This window comes from Xenopus laevis, chromosome 6S, assembly GCF_017654675.1.
Source record: "Xenopus laevis strain J_2021 chromosome 6S, Xenopus_laevis_v10.1, whole genome shotgun sequence".
Taxonomy (NCBI): domain Eukaryota; kingdom Metazoa; phylum Chordata; class Amphibia; order Anura; family Pipidae; genus Xenopus; species Xenopus laevis.
In genome coordinates, this window is record NC_054382.1 from 62,315,404 (window position 1) to 62,336,194 (window position 20,791).

Below are 20,791 nucleotides of genomic sequence, written 5' to 3' on the forward strand. Positions count from 1 at the left end.
AGGAGTGTCCCGGCAGCAGTAGTTTAAAATTCAAAGCTTTATTTCAGGCTAAAAATAAAAACAATGAACAGGCTTTATGAAACATACTTCCCATTCTATGACATGTATGGTCACCTGATGCATTTCATGCCTCCTTCTGGCACTTCATCAGAGGGAACCATCAACTTGGGAAACGCACAGTTGGCAGGGCACATTATTTTGTTGGTATTTCCGATTACACTTGAATTTTTAGAAAGAATGGTGCATTGTTGGTTTAAAAAAAAATAGTTGCATTTTGCATTCTCTTTGTAAATGTGCTTTACTGAGTAGGTAAGTACATGAATTGTAAACTGTCCACACAAAAGATTCATTAGAATTTTATTTTAAAAATAGAATCTTACATTGTAAATGTTAATGTAAAAAACTACATTTTCATGAAACTTAAATATGGTTTACATTCGGAGGAAAAGATACACTTGAGTGTTTTACTTCTTTACATCCTTCTCAAGTCTCACAAATAAACTTGAGACAAATCTGAAAAAAGGAAGAGCATCCCAAGAGATAGAAATTCATCATATCCCCGCAGCAATGTTCTCACAAGGGACCCACAACCTTTTGTTTTGCTTTTCTTTTTTCTAGAAATTTTTATTTTGTTTTTTAGACATAACCAAACGAGAAAATAGTTTTCTTCTTCGATAAATGTAAAGATTCCAGCAGCAAACTTTTTGAATAAAACACTCGTTCAAAATGGACAGGTGGCAGCAGAGTAATTTGTGAATGAAGTGTGCTGTAAATATAGAAGCTGCACTAGCCTGTAAGGGAGTAAGGGCTGAACTACATGGAGCGTGAAGGAACAATCGGACGGCAGGTGATGACATGCATGCGACGTGTCTGACATCCAGGATATGATGGGACTGATTGGAAATCGCAGGTACAAGCTACATGCACCAGACTGTCGGATGTGAACGCTACAAGCTGCGTCTTCATCCGACAGTCGGATACATGTAGCTTGTACCTGTGATTTCCGATCAGTCCCATCATATCCTGGACGTCTGACATGTGGCCTGTGTGCCATCACCTGTCGACGGATCGCTCCTCCATGTGCCATGTAGTTCAGCCCTAAGTTAACCAGTGCTTTTAGACCATGAAGCATCAGCCTGATACAGGTAAACAAATACATTACAATTGATAAAACAAACCAGCTAGTATAAGAAATGTTGACAGCAGCTCATGTAACAGCAATTTCATACAACGTTTGTGTTTGTTGTTTCTACATATCACAATTACACAAACAATAGCAGCATCTTTGGGTTATGGTTTCCATTAAGACATTTATAACATAATGATAGCCATATAGTGTTGGTAATGAGCTGATTGGAACAAACATTCGGATTCTCAGTGGTTACTGTGGTACCAATAACAGAAACAGAAAAAACTGGCTGATCACAGAATAATGTTGGTTTGCTTCCACTATCCTTTTTACTAAACCTTCTGTTAAAATAGAAATGACTACTTGCTCTCTAGAAATGTCAGATTAGCTACATGGTGCTCTAATGATTTTACTCCAAATGCTTCTACGGTTTTGCCCTCCATGCCGTCTTCGTTTGTCACATTTTGGAGATGGTTTTCCCTCCAAGATGGGGAAGTTTGGAAACATCCGTTTCCCATTTTGCACTGGAAAACAAAGCATTGCTAGGTTAAGGTATTCAAATCACCTTTTCCAAGGCTTTTTATATTGAGAAAAGCAAGGGCTTCACAATCTATATCAGATATCATACCTATATGGAGAGACCACATTTTCATTTTAGTAAGAGAGTAACATCATGTTTGGTGCACCAAGATATATGGAGGCTTTTGGGCACACTAGATTATTGGAACAACTCTTAAGCCCCCATAAACGCAAAGATTTTTCTTTGAACAACTGATTACAGTGCAATCCAACCAATCTGTCAAAATATCGTGAGTTTAGTGGGAATCAAACAATCGTGCATCTAACGATTTTTCGTACGACTTCGGTCAGAAAATAGATTGGCCAGGTTAGAACATTTTCTATTATCCAATTGTTTGCAGGGCCAAGCAGGCAGCTACCCTCAGTTTTCCTGGCTTCAACTAGACAACATCGATTGAAATGGTATTTTTAGTTGATGGACAAATCGTACATTTAAACGATCGTTTCAAGATAAGCTTGGTCTAAAGATAACGAAAATATCTTTTAAAAATCCTAACATCTATGGCCAGCTTTAAACAATGCTACATTTAATGCACCTCCCCTCTGTATACAGATTATAAATGCTACAGATGCAAAAAGGAGAACTAAAAACTGCATTGTGTTGGGATTCAGGTTAAAGAGAGCTCCATAAACATACCTTCCTCTGTAACTTCCAGCAGATTGGAAGGACTTGTGATAGTATAATCATGACAGCCTTTGTCTTCTGAATACACGTGTCTACCTAGAATTTCAAAAGACAATAAAAAATACATTTCAAAAAATAAAGTATGTGATATATTTATATTATACACACACATATATCCCTAAATATGAACTATGTACATGAACTAAAACTGAAGGGAATGGATTATATGTAAGCATAGAACAAAGAAAATGTCAACCTGAAAAAGAACGTATAGCAAAAAAGCAGATACATAAACATTAGCCAGAATAAATTAATGAAAAAATCTGATTTGTAGCTGAAAGCACCAAAAGGAAAGCAACAGAATGTGTATTTTGTTTATTCCAGGATCAAACTATTTCATGACACACCAAAAGGGGGAGCTGTTCAGCTTCTAATATAAAGCTTTAAGACAGCAACAAGAAAACAAGGCTTCTTTTCTGCTAAATTACCTTTATTGGCTACAAGGCATGCTTTGCAGTTACACAGTGTATCCGTTCCATGTTTGGCACCGCCAATATTTCAGTGCAGTTTGGTATCTTTTATTTTAGACTTTATTCTAAAGTTCTTAACTGTTAGTCATGCATCTGAGAAACAAGAGTTATGTGTTCTGCTCTCTCATTTCACTTGGCCACTAAGAGCAGCTTAAGAAGCTTTTCATATTCTTTTGCATTGTTCTCATGTTTTTACTTTGACAAAGTAAAGGTGTTTCTCCAACCTCAAACAGAAATGTTTTAAATCTTCAAGAGACAACATAAAAAACAGGATGGAACAAAAGTTGCTCTGTACCTTGGTGAAAGTGGCAGTCTTTCCCTGTACGGGTGTCTTGGCTGTTATCTGTAGCTGCTGGCTCAGCGGGATAAGCTTCTCTATTTCCAGCAGGAGCAAAGGTTTATCATCATCTTCAAGCTGGGGCACAAATTGGAGAGATTAGAGACATGCACAGCATACAACAAGCAAGAAACGTTGCTTTGTCTACAAAAGGCAAAGAAAGGAAATCTGAGACACATACAAATACATTAAGCCCCAGATTAAAAGAACAGAGTCTATCAAATCTGCCTTTTCCATTTTTGCAGTAAAATAAATTTAGGATATGTTTTGACATAATAAAAAAAAATTAATAAAACCCTATAGTTGAAAATGAGACACTACCTAGATAAAAGAAAGGATAGCATAGCATAGTGATAAGGTTACCACATCACCCATATAAGGCAGATGCACTGTTTAACTGTGAATTAGAACTGCACACAGTGGATTTAATATGTGGTGAGTTGACAGGCCTTCTCACAAGGGACAGACATGCTTTGTTGCTTATCCCCCTGGCACATAAACAATGGCGTGCAAGCAACTTTAACGGTGTTTTAAAGTGGGGGAAAGGAACCCCAAAGAGAAAATTCCTTAGGTGGAAGTAACCTTAGCATCTCATGACTGCAGATACAAGGTAGTAAGCAGCCTACTACTGAAACTAAAAGGTTTCAGGGTTGCAAAAAAAATTGTAGTTTGAATATTTTTAGCTAACCAAAAATGCTACCTTTCATTTACTTGACTGGGTGCAGTCCTGCACTCCAAAAATGACTCCCTAGTGCCAAACAAGTAATACAAAGAAGCAGCCTGTATGGCCAATCAGCCGCAAGGAAGAAAGCACACGCTGAAGTATTTTTGCAAGCACTAGGCATACAAGCCATGTATCTCAGTAACTTGGAATTTACATTAAAATACCCATGGCCTTTTTTCTAATAAATTATGCAAATAAAATGTGCTTCTTATTGATGGATGACCTATACAAGACTTCAACTTCAAATTTTGGATCATTTCCCCAGTGCAAATAAATCCCCATAGACAGTGAGCAGCATAGAAAGAACGGTGATGCTTTCACACCGATTGTCAGATTTATTTCTTATTTATAACAGTTGATCCCTTTGCACCAAAAAAAAAAAAAAAATTAAAAACCACACTGGAAAAGCACAAACATGTTTTGTAATAACATGGGATTCGGACTTACCTGGTTTGAAAATGCATGGAGAACAGAGGAAAACTTTAATCCGGCTGTAGCGAACACCTAAAGAAGAGTATATTAATGAACACTCATTAAAAAAAGGGTCTTTATCACATTTAATACAGGAAATATTTACATTGATGCTTGGCAAAAACCAGGATTGGTTATTCTTACCTATCACCATTTAGTACATACATACATACATACAGTTGTGTTCAGAATAATAGCAGTCCAATATCAATAATCTGATCAATCACTGTTTTTGGTTGAAGTTATATTTCTACATGGCAAATAATAGTAAAGTAATAGAAAACCAACAGACCCAATAGTCATGACATGCATGCTGCCGATTCTGTGTAATCATTAACTGAGGCTTGTTCAAAATAATAATATAATTTTCTAAGATTCCAAGATTCGGTTCGGGATTCGGCCTTTTTCAGCAGGATTCGGATTTGGCCGAATCCTTCTGCCCGGCTGAACCGAATCGGAATCCTAATTTGCATATATGGGGAGGGAAATCAATTGTCTTTTTGTCATAAAACAAGGAACTAAAAATATTTTTCCCCTTCCCACCCCTAATTTGCATATGCAAATTCAGATTCAGTTTCTCATACTATGGTGTTGGGCCTATTTATCACATAACAGGGATCATGGATCAGTTTCAATACATCAAAATAATTGAAAAGGTCATGTTGCCTTATGCTGAAGAGGAAATTCCCTTGAAATGGGTTTTTAAAGAAGACCCTAAATACACCAGTAAATAAGCAACATCTTGATTCCAGACCAACAAGATTAACATTATGGAATGGCCAGCCAAATCCCCAGACCTTAATCGAATAGAAAACGTGTGGGGTGACATCAAAAATGGTGTTTCTGACCAAAACCAAGAAATGCAGAAGAATTGTGGAATGTATACAGTAAATGTTTGTACTTGTAAAGAAGTATGCAGACACTAGCATTTTTGGAACAGACTAATGTTCCATTTTCTTTACTTTCTGTAAAGGAATACCACAAATTTGATACCCTTTTCTTCATATTTTGCTTTGGAATAGAATGTGCAGTGTTCACAATGCATTTGCATGTATGGAAATAAAAGCTATTATAAGGACTCTGAGCTTTACTCACTTTTTTTTAAATACTCTGCTATTTTCCGCCTGAAACCCAACCACTTAGTGGGTATTCCGCAGGTAGCCATGGGTACCTGACGAGATGTGGGACAATAGTACTAGGCACTGTTCTATTATTACAGAAAAAGGGAAAATTAGAATTATTTGCTTACAAATCTATGGGACGTGGCATTCCCATAATTCTGAGGTTTCTGGATAAGGGAGCCCATAACTGTAGATATATAACCATGTTATGAAGTAAAGTGGGTTCAAGCTAAAGTGTGGGCCTCCAAGGGGATCTTGAAGGGAAAGAGTCAGACAACCACTGCTTCAATGGGAAGTAGTAAAGCACCATCTTACCTTCTTTTTTAGATAGTGCCCATAGTCAGGTTTGAAACCCATTATTGTCTTGAATAAATAACTTTTTTTATTGGTATAGGAGGAATATAATTATATTAAAGTGCATCTTCGTGACCAGACTAAACAGCATTGGGATTTTAGAGTCTGAGCCCTCAGGTTATAAACCACAGCTCTAATCCCTGCTATTAAGAATGTGCCCAGGTTATTTCTACTCATTTAAATTCTACATTAGGGATTTTATGTTCTTATGACTAAGATAGAAAAGTATGTTAAGAAATCTATTTAATGGAAAGGAGACATTACTATAAAAATATAAATTGTAATTCCAAAACAGCCTTACCTCTGCTTGGTGGAATAAATCTTGTGTGGTCTTCAGCAATCCTTCACCCCTTAGAATAAATGAGACAGAGAATAAGATTGCATAAGAGATAGCAGTGGTTTATAAATTGATGTGTTTTTACTGAGCATATCACTTTCTATACCTCAATGTCATTATGCTGGACTCTTCTTGTGCAACTGAAATGTAATTCAGACTTAATAATCATCTATAGTCACAGAACAGTAAGAAAGTGGCACAACTGCCACTTATAGAGGGTCTGGAGTAAATGCACCAACTGTGCACTCACAGGTCAAGCAACTGACACTCAAAGTTGTGAATATTGTGATTAGGAGCATATTATAACCCGTCTGTTTAGCCTGACATCATGCAGGTGACAAAAAAAGCCCTGAACTGTCTGGTCTGCATTTATTCTGAATGTCTGAACCGTAAATGGGGAGAAATGGTGAAGGCACGAAAGGATCAGCGTAAGGGGAAAAATATTGATTTGCTCATTTGCACAGCATGAATTGTATTGCCCAGAAGATATGTGGCATTTGTGCTGCATAGGTGAATGCTGAACACATCTGTGTAGTGCTACATTTTTAAAGAAAAGTAAAAGCAAAGCAGCAATTTTTTTTATCACTTCCCTATTGTCAAAATTTGTATTTTTATTTGGTTTCAAATTTTTCCAACATATGAATAATACAAACTTTTGACAGAAGAACATTGGATTGGTACAGAAATATTATAAAACATTGCCGGGCCTACAAGGAAAAATAAAAAAAGGTGGAAATTGTCTTCACATCCACAGCAAGGAAAGAGAGACTATTCTTAGCAACATTTCAATTGGTCTCAACTGTTTTTTTATAACACTTTGCCTTCCTCTTCTGACTTCTTTCAGCTTGGAATTAAAAATGCAGTTTGATTGTTGGAGGTGGCTGAGACAGGCAGCCAGGCTTATTGTTACTTATTTCTTATCTTTCTATTGGGGCCTTCTCTTATTCAACTGTCAGCCTCTCATTTAAACCATTGTCTGGTTTCTAGGGTAAAATTGGTTTTAGCAAATTAAATTCGAGACTGCAAAGTTACCAAACAATAAGCTAAATAATTCCATACAATAACACAAAAAAAATTAAAATAAAGACCTGGTGCAAATTGTATTTTGAATTAAAGGCAAAGTATCCCTATAATGGGCTAAATAAATCCTATATAAGGACTATAAATAGACTAGAGTGGTTCCAAAAACAAGACAATAAGAAGAATAAAAAAAAGTAAAACATGCAGAACTTAACTTATGTTTTATTAAGAATTGGTCTTGGAGTACAGTCATTGGATTAATTCCGTTGTAAATGTAAAACAGAGATGCAGACACAGAATCGATCACTGGTATTTTTATTCATTTATTTATGTATTGTAAGTTGTTGATCCATATTAACAATGGAACCCCCCAATGACAGCTGGTCCCTCAGTTTGGTAGCCTATGTTCTAGAAGTAAATGGCCATTCTTTCATATGCCACCCCAGTAGGCTGTCACTGCAGCTCCGTGTGCATCTGCTTTCTATTCCCTACCTGCTAGGTCAGTACCATTCACTCTTGTGAGCATGACATGTGGCAATCAGTTTAGCATTCAAAGCCTATCAGACACTGTACATGTATGGATCCATTATTAGAAAACCATCTGCATCCATGTCCTTGACTTATTTATTTATTTTTTTTCAGAATATTAGGTTCTCAATTCAGTTTCTACTCTAGACCATTTTTACATTGTTACAAAATGTTTAAAAGTCAAAAAGTGAAGAATCTTACTTCAAATAAGCAGTACTGCAGACATTAGAAGTGCCATTAAAGCTGTCGCAAATTACTTACAATCCTTGTAGTTTTGCAACTGAAGGAACGTTTTGCCCATTGCCACAACAAGAACAATGTCATATTTATCCTTAATGAAGTGCCTCGTTTAATGCATATACATTTGGCAACAATTAACACAGGCAACAGATTAAAACCAAGTCATTATCGAAAGCAAAATTCCAGTTCTGGGGGGTCATGCAGTTTCAGGTGTGCTACCCACAATATTCAATTGCAAAACAAATTTGTAAGAACTTTCAGGGTTCAGAACAGCAGCAGTCCAACATCACTAACCTGATCAATTACTGTTTTTGGTCAAAATTATATTTCTACATGGCAAATAATTTACTAGTAGGTGTAGTAGAGTAAAAGAAAACCAACCGACTCAACAGTCATTACATGCATGCTGCAGAATCTGTGTAATTGAATCATTAATTGAGGCTTGTTCAAAATAATAATAGCTTTTTTCAAATAATAGCAGTGTGGAGATCAATTAGTGAGGTCATTAATTCTGTAAAAACTGGTGTCAATTATGTGCCCTTATTTAAGGAAGGAAGGCAGCAAATGTTGTGCATGTTGGTTATAGTGCATTTCTCTCTGAAAAAAATGTGTCATCCCAGAAGAACAGCGTACTTTAATTAAAAAGAAAATGATATAAGTGATGCTGCTCAGCTAAAATTATCTCAAATGCTTTAAAATGGCAACCAAAACCTGAAAGATGTGGAAGAAAATGGAAACCAACCATTCCAATGGATAGAAGAAAAGCAAAAATAGCAAAGACTCAGCCAATGATCAACTCCAGGAAAATCAAAGAAGGTCTACATTGACCTGTCAGTACTGTTACAATTAGAAGACACCTAAGTGAAGCTAAGTTATTGACAAGAAGCCCTCGCAATGTCCCATTGTTGGAAAAAAGACGTGCTATTTGTTACAGGTTACAGTTTTCCAAATAACACATTGACTGGCCTAAAGAGAAATGGTATTTTGTGGACTGATGAAAGCACGATTGTTCTTTATGGGTGTAGGGGCCATCATGATATGGGGATGCTTCTAATACTATGGTGCTGGACCTATTTATCACATACTGGGGATTATGTTTCAACTCATTAAAATACTTGAAGAGATCATGTTGCCTTATGCTGAAGAGCAAATGCCCTTGAAATGGGCAACAAGACAACGACCCCAAACATAACAGTAAACTAGCAACATCTTGGTTCAAGACCAAAAAGATTGAGGTTATGGTGTGGTCAGCCCAATCCCGGACCTTAATCCAATAGAAAAATTGAGGGATTACATAAAAAATGCTGTTTCTGAGGCAAAACCAAGAAATGCAAAAGAACTGTGGAATGAAACCGGTGCCAGAAGTTGGTTGACTCCATGCAACACAGATGTGCAGCAGTTCTCAGAAACACTGATTATACAACTAAAGATTAGTTCAGGGATTCAAAGGAAAGCAAAACTGTTAAAGATTTTCAGTTTATACAATGAATGTTTCAGCTTGTAAAGAAGATTTTTTAATATTCCCTTTTCTTCACTTTTCTGTAAAGGAATAACACAAATTTGATACATTTTGAGCTTTATTCACTTTTTTTTATTATACACACTGCTACTTTCTGAATACAACTGTATGTCATGCCAACACGGTTACACCGGGTGGCCTAAAATAGAGAGTACACTTGTGTTGCAGCCTCACCTACATGTTATACCCCCAAAAAGGAATCTGGGCAGAAATGGTTATGTATTTGTTCCCTACATTTGTCTGTAAAACAAAAATACATATGTCTGCATTGCATTTATGTTCTACAATTACTATTAGATGCAGAGGTACAACAGGTATTACATTTGGTTATATATTTATTTAACCCATTATAATGTGAACAACATGTAAACATAAGGAAGCTAGCAGCCCCACAATAAACACTATTGTGGCGTAACCTACATGTCAGCACAAATACGGGCAGCAAGACAAGATTTTATTTTGAAAGAAATTAAGATTTGTGTACAGCACATGTACTCTTTTATTGTTATGGTCAGACTATGGGAATAGTCAACAGGTATAGAAAACATTAAGGATTTTATATGTTAAGACACAAACGTGTGCACTGCCATTAACACTCCTGCAATAATCAACACAAAAAAAACCATGGCCTGCAGCAATGGCAGACAATGACTCACAAAGAAAGTGAATTGGCAAAGACATTTCCTTGCGACTTCAAAAACACATTTAATTGTTTTGCTTAAGGTAACAGCAATTTAAATACTTTTAATGAAACTTGAACCATGATTACACAAAAAGCTTGCATGTTTACTGAAGATCAAAATGCATTACTTATAGAGAGATTCAAGTCACTTAAGACTCCGGTTTTACAAAGCTGCTTTATGTGAAAGTATGGTAAAAAAAAAAAAAACATGAATTCAGACTGTTGTCATAGCCTAGGGTAAAATACTCATGGTAGAAACATGACAACAACAGGCATGTCTGTTTAGTAAGTCTGCATTAATTCACAAGTTATTATGCATTGCTTAGAGCACAAGGCAGTTTTCCAGTTAATTAGAAGGGGGTGGATAAGAATAAGTATTGCAGGCATTTATAAAATTACAGGCAGCACACACTTTTCACACAAGTGTAATTTATAGTGCATTTGATGCAACAACATTTATGCTTATAGTAATAGACATGTGCTTTGAAAGAAAGAAAGTGCCCTTGAATTTTAGTGAAACCAATGTGGATGTTGGAAACATCCACATTTTGCCTGCAATACATTTACAAGTGTTTATTTACAGATAGGCCTTTAGGGCTTATCTAAGACAAAAGCAATCAAGAGTGCTGTAAAAAAAAAAGGCTGCAACAAGAAAAGCACTGTTAAGAACAAATTAAAATATTCTATTAGCACCTACTGGTGGGTTACATCAATTTTGTTTGTCAAAAACTGTAGGCCACCAGATTCCCAAATGGAGATACTGCCATTTTGAATGACAGATGGAACACTACGTATCCTAAAATCATTCCTCTGGATATCCCAGATAGTTATCTTTGAAAATGAAGAGCTAAGATATATATATTTATCCATTGATTTCAGGGCAACCCTTTTGAAATAAAAAAATAAAAGTGGTATAAAGGTGATACCATTATTGGCTAACTAATATTAGTTAGCCAATAAAGATATCACCTTGATACCACTTTTGTTATTTTTTTTTTCAAAAGGGTTAGCCTGTAACATTTTTACTGGCTAACATGGTACAGCAACTTTACCTCCATTGTTTTCATTAATATGTCGCCATTTTAACTTAAATGTTTTACGATAAGCATCCCAAAAGCTTTCACTTGATTTTAAGTCCTTAAAGGGGACCTGTCACCCTAAGAAATAATTCAAAATTATTTTTATCATGTTAGTTGAGCAAATAAAAACTTACTTACACTACATTTATTATTTAAATGTTGCTTCTTTCAGTCTTGGAATTACACAATCACAGCACGCATTCAGCATCCATTTTGTGGACACTGTTATTAAGACAAGTTGTGTATCACACCAAAATCTTGTGTATGCGCCCGAATGGGGGACCTAATGCCCATACACATTGCCCTACACAACTATAGAGTTTGAGGAGGAAGGGGGAATGTGGGGAAAGCATTGTCGTCTAGGAAGTGCTGAATGGAAAGTGAAAGTAATTTTCTGCCCCACCTCTATGCCTTAGTTGGGGCAGGTAATATTTGATTGACAGCTCAGATATTTAAACACCTTTATAACAGGTATGGATGCTTTCATAAAAAAAACTATTTGGGTTCCATGTTTAATTTGCAAAAGACTTTCATTATACAGCTTTTTATGTGTAGATGACAGGTCCACTTTAAATACCAGAAAGCGTTATATTTACAGATGTCCCCAAAAAGCAGTCTCTCCTATTTGCTTTAATTAAGTTCAAATTATAAGTTTCACAAGTGACATCTGATTGCTCAGCCCTGTGCTCTGCTGTGACTCTGCGTTTAGTTCTTGATACAAGCCAGAAGCAGCTGATAGAGTATGTAAATAAGTCAGTAGCGAAGTGCATTTTTAAATGAGTTTTTAAAACATATTTTAATGATTTGAGTTTTAACTGCCCTTTCACAAAGTCATTACCAGAAATGGTGCGGCTCAGTTTCCCTCATATAATCGGCACTAATGGAAACCGCCTGTTGCTTATTATGAAAGGCAGTTTTGATTCTTGTCAATAGCAGGAGGACCAGAGGGTATCAGCCCTTTCTTCACCATCTGAAATAAGCCAGTTGTACCATTGGCCTAAGCCTTTATTATTCTCAATCTTTACATTTATATACATACAAGATGTTTAGCATACAAGACTTGTTATTGCTGTAAAACAGTACTGAGCAGTACAAAGCAGTACTCCACTATCTGCAATGTCTATCAGTTTTAGGGGCAGATATATTAGGGGTCGAATAGTAAATTCGAATTTGTTTTTGTGTCAAAATTCACACATTTGAATTTTAATCCCCAACTCAAATGTAAATTAGAATTTGAGATTTATCACATCTCGACCATGAAAACAGTTCTAAAGCTGGCCATAGACGCACAGATCCTATAGATGATTCGAACTGTGTGGAGAGTGCCGACATCCTTCGTCCAGCAGAGATCGGTTGTTTGGTCGATCGGACAGGTTTGGTTTTGACCCGACCGATCACGCCGGAGCCCATTGCACATCGTAATCGGATCGTTCGGCCATACGGCCGAACGTTCAGATTACACCCGATATAGCCATGCCCGTTAATGGCATATCGGGGAAAGATCCGCTTGTTTGACGATGTCGCCAAATGAGCAGATCTTTGCGTCTATGGCCACCTTAACTTGATACTTCATTGAGTTCATTTACAAGTCCATGGCACAAGTTCATTGAACCATTTGAATATGTTAATTGCCTTCCTGACATTCAAGTTTTTTTCGGAGGAAAAATTCTATTCAAATTTGATTAGATCTTTCAGGTCGGGACTATTTGATCAAATATTAGACATTCAAAAATTTTTCTTAAACAACCTCCCATTCGAGTTGTGAGTATATTTGAATTTATTAGAGTAAAAAATTCACATAAATTTGAGATTTGACCTTTGATAAATCTGCCTATTAATGTACAATGTATATTTATTCAAAAGCCTGGCAAGCGAGATTTCATAAAGTGATATTTGATTTGCATTTTTAAGTAAATCCTGAGAACAAAGAAATTTGCATTGAAAATTGCATTGGTAAATTGTCTTAAAAATCAAAGAATCCAAAACTACAACGCCCACCTGGTAAAAAGGTACATGGTGTAGGCCATACTGGACATACTTTGTCCATTTCTGACCACTTCATTCTCTTGATCATCCCATTTTTCTGCATCAGAATCCACATCTGAACTAAGCAAGCGCAGTTCTAGTCCCAACTTGGCAATTTTCCCTTGTTCCTGCATGTAAGAATATTTTTGACATAATTATACATTATTATGAATGAGTCATAATTATGTATTGTTTTTGTGCTAATGTACCAGCAGTTCCACATTCAAAACAGACACTAGGGATGCTATGTACTTGCCAAATAGGGGTTTGGATATGTACTTATCCAAACCCACAGAAGATCTATCTTAAACAAAATTAAATATGCACTTCTGGGGGCTTAGCTTTACTGTACAAAAACATATTGTGTCACTAAGCACTTATAAAGTGTAAAAATGCAAGCAGCCTTATTTTCGAAACATTGGATGAGCACCTACAAGCACAGGTACTCGCGTTCAAGTACATACACTTTGCATTCAGAGTGACCTATGTATGGTAGCACTGTATTCATGAGAAGCAGACTGGAGTGGAGGCATGTAGTCCTCTTCTAACTTACTAATCATTCATATGTGCAGAGCTACAAAGGAGCCTTTACTTGCCACCTGACAGGCATAAAAGACAGGGCAGCCTTGTACCTGCCTGAGCTTCTATGATCATGGTTACACCGACATTACATTGTGATGGTTGCAGACTGTAGCCATTGTGCCATATAATAATACTGTTCCATTTTAACCATAGGAAAGTGGCCCTTATACAGGTTATGGAACTGTAAGCAGCCTTCACAATTAACACCACAAAGCACCAATTATAATAGATCACATCACTAATTGACATTTATATTTACCAGGTTATTCATGAATTTCTTTACTTTAGAGGGGCAAACACCACTTTTTAATAATCTAATTCTTTAAAGGAATTCTCTCATGACTGTCATGATTTTAATTGTTTACTTTCAATTTTTAAATTACACAGTTTACTGTTGTTGGTGTGGAGGCAGCCATATCAGTGCTTTATGACTGAGCCTGAACCGGAACTAGAGGGGGACGGGCCCTGTCGCAGGACGCGCAGCCGGGCCCCCGTCCCCCTCCGTACACCCGGACCTGGCCCGGGAATATGTGCCGCATTTCTGTTGATTGGCTCCTGATGGTCTGTTGGGAGGGCGGGGAGGGAGCAGACATCTCTCCAACTTGCAGTGTAGCAGTAAAGAGTGACTGAAGTCTATCACAGCACAAATCACATGGTTTGGGGGCACTTGAGAAATGGACATCATGTCTAGCCTCATGCCAAATTTCAAAATTAACTATAAAAAAATATGTTTGCTCTTTTAAAAATGGATTTCAGTCCAGAATTTTACTGGAGCAGCACTATTAACTGTTGCGTTTTGACAAAAAAAACATGTCTTTATTGAGGACTCACAAATGCAGCTATTTAATAAATTCAGATTAAGGTACAGTATGTAATTGATGTCTTTTATAATATTAACATTCTTGAGAAAAACTAAAATAAGAAGACATAATATCAGGTTTTACTTACCTCAGCATCAAGCTTCACTGGCTTTAATGTTTTCAGATTTGAATTATGTTTCTGCAGAGAAACAGATACTTTTATGATTACAGGCAAATAACTATATCCAGCAGTGTGAAGCAAAAAAGTTTGCTTCACACAGTCTTAAAAAGTCTTATAAACACAACTTTCCCCCCTCCCTTATGTGGTGTCTTGGAGGAGAACTGTAGTACATGAAAGGAATAGTTTGCCATCATTGGAAGGGCACTTGTAAGTTTAGTATAATCACCTTGGGTACTCATAAAAGATGTTAGCTAATGCAGCTCAAATGGGAATGCTCCAATCCATGGAGATAGAGGTGCTGATTTACAGTTGCGTAAAAAAAATTGGCACTTTTTCGCAGACAATGCAGCAGATTTTTGAGGAAATAGATGAAAATAAAAATTCTATGGTATTTACATACACAAAAGAAGGCTCTATCGTAAGAAACCCAAGACCACCACATTGCTAAAGGCAGAAACATAAAGGGGAACTATCATACAAATGAAAATTAATATAAGCATCATCAGACTGAAATAAGAAACTTTCTAAATACCGGTACAATCAAATATTCGGCACCATTTATGAAATAATCAAGTTTGTTCACTATCCCTCTCTCAGCATCAGTTTCTCTTCATTCTCTCTTCATGCAGAAGTTGGGTGTCAGATAATCATTGACAGTTAGATCTTATAAGATATATTGGATTTAACTGTCAATAAATATCTGACACCCAACTGCTGCATGAAGAGAGAATGAAGAGAAACATGTTGAGAGAGGGATAAAGATAAACTTGATTATTTCAGAAATGGTACAGAATTTTCTAATTGATTATATTTAGAAAACTTCTTATTTCAGTGTGCTGAAGCTTATATAAAATTTTAATTTTCATGATAGTTCCCCTTTAATGAGCCCCCCAACTCTAGATCAACTGTCAAACCAAGATCCTCTATTTTTCTTGTAAAATAAAATCTCAATAACACAGGTATGATAAATCTTTATATTACTGCTCGAGATCAGTGAGGATGCAGTTAAATACTACTACTCTTTAACTTTGGTTGTTCTATAAATTTCATACTAAATAATACTAAAACAGATTGGTTTGAAATAAAAGGAAAATTGCTTCCTTGAGTCTGTGGGTTCTTTATTATATTAAAGGAAGCTGAAATTTGCTGACTTAATTATTTTCTATTTCCTACTGCAAAATTCATCTGATAACCAATAGAAAGATATTTATTTTCCTTCTACATATATTTCCTCTTGATGCCATAGGTTTTTTTAGAGGAGGATAATTTTGAGAATCTCCCCCCGTAATAATTTCTGAATAGGCATTAAAATAACAATCTCAGCACATGTTAATTGCACTCTATTAAAGTTTATTTTGAATTTCAAGCACCCACAGTCCTGACTAATGGTGGCAAGATTAGATAGCTTTGGCTAGTATTTCATTTCCGTTGCATGTAGTTATCAGACTTCCCCTTGGCAAAGATTAATACGCCCTAGAATTTGTGCAGTAATCAGAGCTAACAAATACAAGCGTTTCCAGATGGCTGGGCTAACTTTTGAAATCAGCATATCATGCTATAGAGAGATACTCATTCTTAACCCCCAGAAAAGGAAAAAGAAATTTGCTGGTAGCAGCAATACTTAGATTAATTCCTGCAATAAATGTTGAAGTTTGTTAAAATATATATAGCAGACGCATTGGCTGGTTTCCAACAGATAAGCAGGGCTGTACAGCTATATGCCTTTACGGGATAATGTAACAAACAATGCAATGTTCACTAAAGTCTAGTAATCCATAACCACCAGTTGTTTCTTTTTAACACAGGTTAACAGTAAATACTAACTCCTGCTTGCTGTTGAGGTAGTATTTACTAGAACAATAGCAAACTTTGAATATTTTATTACATTACCCTTACACATTTAGGGACAAGTCTTTGCTGCTTTAGCCTTTTTGTAATACAAAAATAATAGAGTAATTTGTATGGCAACAGGGCTGCCCACTACCAATACATCCAGCAACTATGAAGAAAGGGTAAAATACAAGATAATTTTTAAACTTACAGTTTGAAACCTTCATCCCCTCTATCCACCCATCATGTATAAAATTCACCCATGATTTGCTAGTTACACTGTCCACTTTATACACAAATTCAGAAAGTGAACTGCAACAATGCTCCAATTTACAGATTTCCATATATAGTAACTACTAATGATACTGTTGGCACTGCAATAAATGTCAATCTATAAAAAGAAACCTCAAAAAAAAAAAAAAAGGAAAAATTATAAAAATATAATACATTGGATTTGTATAGTTAATTTTAGACTTCAATTGTTACTGTGGTCTATGTCTTCAAGTACGTTAGCTGGAACTGAGGAGTGGTCTTCTGGTGTTCAAAACAAATCAAGAGTTCATGCTCACTGGGTTAATGGATTACTTAGCTGATTGCCGTCATAAATATAATGAATAAGGGATGGTGTAAGATGAAAACTGTAGATGTACAGAACAAATTTGTAAATTGTCAGTGCTTACTCTGTTCTGCATAGTGTAGACAACAGATCTGAAATAAGAAGTTCAAATATATTTTTAGATGGTAAACTCTGTCAGACAAAGCCTCCTGCATTACAGGACATGTTCGATGTATACAGTGATATAACGTATATCGCTGCACAATATAAATTTATATTATAGCGCATGAAAATACATAGGGACGTGTCAGCATTACTAAAGAGCTGAGGAGATGAAAATCTTTGTAGCCAAAAGCCAAATAGTACTTGCAAGAGCTGCCATTCCGATAATGCTAAAGGCTCTGTGTTGTTTGTGAATAGCTCTGGGCTGGAGGCAGTGCTGGCCTTCCATTGGTCAGAGTACTGTTTTAAATTGTAATTAGCCTAGGAAGGACTGCACGCTCCCAGTACAGTGTTTTAAAAGGAAAACAATGCGGCTTCCTCTACTTCTTTTCCTTATGCACACGTACGGCTGGACTAGGGGTTGCTCGGGTGATTTTGGTGCCTTAACTCTTTACTTATACTTACGTATACTACTTATACCTTTCATAAAGAGAAATAACTCCTCTCTCTAAATGTCTGCTCAAGGAAGAAAATATTTTTTTTTAAAGGGATTCTGTCATGGGATACATGAACCTCATGAAGAATACTGTACTGTAACTCACTTTTCAAAGATGAACAGAATATTTTTTTATATCTTTTATTGAAATCTTATTCCTTATATTCCACAAGGGGTGTTTCTTCACCCAAGACTCCACAATCACTGAAAGGAAGGCTTTTATTTCCACTTAGGAATTTTATAAAAATATTACTGCATGCCTTATTTTTTATTGTAAATGTTGTATTTCACGTCTAACCTATAGTTGTGTTCAGAATAATAGCAGTGTTTTTAAAAAAAGTGACTTAAGCTCAAAATCCGTATAATAGCTTTTATTTCCATACACACAAATGGATTGGGAACACTGCACATTCTATTCCAAATTAAAACATTAAGAAAAAATTATAAAATTTGTGTTATTCCTTTACAGAAAGTCATTATAAAGGGAATATTAAGTTGTTCCAAAAATACAAGTTTCTGCATTCTTCTTTACAAACTCAAAGATTCACTGTATTAACTGAAACATTTTCGAGATTTTGCTTTCATTTGAATCACTGAGCGAACCACGGTTTCTGAGAACAGCTGCACATCTATGTTGCATGGAGTTGACCAACTTCTGGCACCTTCCACAATTCTTCTACATTTCTTGGTTTTGTCTCAGAAATAAAACTTTTTATGTAACCCCACACGTTTTCTATGGATTAAAGTCAAGGGATTGGTCTGGCCACTTCATAAAGTCAATCTTGTTGGCCTGGAACCAAGATGTTACTTGTTTACTGATGTGTTTGGGTTCTTTGTCTTGTTTAAACACCCATTTCAAGGGCATTTCCTCTTCAATATAAGGTAACACGACCTCTTCAAGTATTTTGATGTATCAAAACTGATCTATAATCCCTGGTATGTGATAAATAGGACCAACACCATCGTATGAGAAACTTCACCATATCATGATGCTTGTGCCACCATACTTTACTGTCTTCACAGTGCACTTTGGTTTGAATTCAGGGGTCGACAAACTGTGTGCTGCCCCTAAACCCAAAAAGAACAATCTTGATTTCATCATTCCACAAAACGTTGCACCATTTGTCTTTAGGCCAGTAAATGTGTTCTTTGGCAAATTGTAACCTCTTCAGCATGCCTTTTTTCAACAATGTGACATTGCGGGGGCTTATTGCTGAAAGCTTGGGGTTACATAGGCGTTTTCTAATTGTAACAGTACTCACAGGTAACTTGAGATCTTCCTTGATCTTACTGGAGCTCATCATTGGCTGAGTCTTTGCCATTTCGGCTATTCTTCTATCCATTGGAATGGTAGTTTTAGGTAGTTTTTCTTCCGCGTCTTTCAGGTTTTGGTTGTAATTTTAAAGCATTTGAGATCATTATAGCTAAACATCCTATAATTATTGCACTACTTTATATGTTTCCCCTCTCCAATCAACTTTTTAATCAAAGCACGCTGTTCTTCTGAACAATGTCTAGAATGACCCATTTTACTCAGATTTTCAGAGAGAAATGCACTATAACCAGCATGCACAACATTTGCTGCCTTCCTTCCTTCCTTCAATAAGGGCCGTTTTCACAGAATGAATTACTTCACTTCACACTGCTTTTATTTTGAAAAATCCTCAATTAATGATTCGATTACACAGAATCAGTAACATGCATGTCATGACTGTTGGTTTTCTATAACTCTGCTACACCTACTAGTAAATTATTTGTCATGTAAAAATATAATTTCTACCAAAAACAATGATTGATCAGGTAAGTGATGTTGGACTGCTATTATTCTGAACACAGCTCTATGGTGATGTTTCTCTCCATGCACTGGCTTTTGGAAATCTGACTACCATCCCTATCAATGGAGGGGATGCAGTCTTCTACTTTGCGAACTTGTTGGCAAAATGATGACGCTTGACCCTAACAATAGAAATGACCACTGACGTTGTGTGCATGCTTTTGTATTACATCAGACACAAAGGTTAAAGCTCTGAAAGGTAGAGACTTGCAGTTAATTGAATGTGATACTCTTGGGGACTCAATTTCTGTGTTATACTGATTGGTTATCTGGACTCATGGTGGTTTATCTCTGTTTTTTATCTGTTTCTCTGTTTAAAAAAAAACCTCAAACTGAATACCCTTAATTTACCAATAAAACTTCTCCAAAAAAAAAAAAAACCGGTGAGCAAAAAGTCGTGACAGAGTGTCAATTTAAATCGTGCAACTTTTTCGATTTTGTCACCCCGAAAAAACGAGCATGCACGCCTGAAACCAGCCAGTGAAGTTAAAACTGAAGCTTATTGCATGTTACCAAAATTACACGTGTAAAATGGAATAAACTTCAGATTTAACTTCACCGGCTGGCTCCAGGAGTGTGTGCTGTTTTTTTCTGGCTGTTTCCTCATCTCAAGTTACGGGTTTGGGGCACGGCACCCGGGCCACCTATCATTATTGGCGAGTGCGGAATAAAAAGCTTATTTCACGTTTATTGTACTGTTTAAATTGCGTTTGAAGGGGACGGACCTGGGGTTTATACACCCAGGTCTTTTTCTCCATCGTGTGAGCTACAGTCAATGTTTATTGCGGTTCCACATTTATGCTCAGAGTTTTTATTTTTCTGTGCTAAAAATTTCAAATGATCAACTTTTCGCTATAGGATTATAGCTGGTTTTGTATATAAATACTCCAAAAACTCTTCAAAGGCTTAAGAGTATAATAACTCTCCAAAAATTCATTTCTCCCCTCTAAACTTTATGTCAAACCTATCAACTTCAAATTTAACTGAGTCACTATGGAACTGCTTACGGACTTCTAAGTAGTCTCTGTTGTCTAATATACTGTAAATGAG

The 20,791-nt window shown here is 36.2% G+C and overlaps 1 protein-coding gene across 1 annotated transcript in view; it reads right to left on the reverse strand.

Annotated features, from left to right (window-relative positions):
• Positions 1-341: 341 nt before the first annotated feature.
• Positions 342-20,791, reverse strand: part of ctnnal1.S (catenin alpha-like 1 S homeolog) — a 147,936-nt gene continuing 127,486 nt past the window's right edge. Inside the window, 7 exon segments of the mRNA NM_001093144.1 lie at positions 342-1,653; positions 2,346-2,429; positions 3,159-3,278; positions 4,372-4,428; positions 6,172-6,220; positions 13,274-13,428; positions 14,831-14,881. Of these exon segments, the coding sequence (NP_001086613.1) occupies positions 1,489-1,653; positions 2,346-2,429; positions 3,159-3,278; positions 4,372-4,428; positions 6,172-6,220; positions 13,274-13,428; positions 14,831-14,881 (681 nt within the window). The 3' untranslated portion in view covers positions 342-1,488.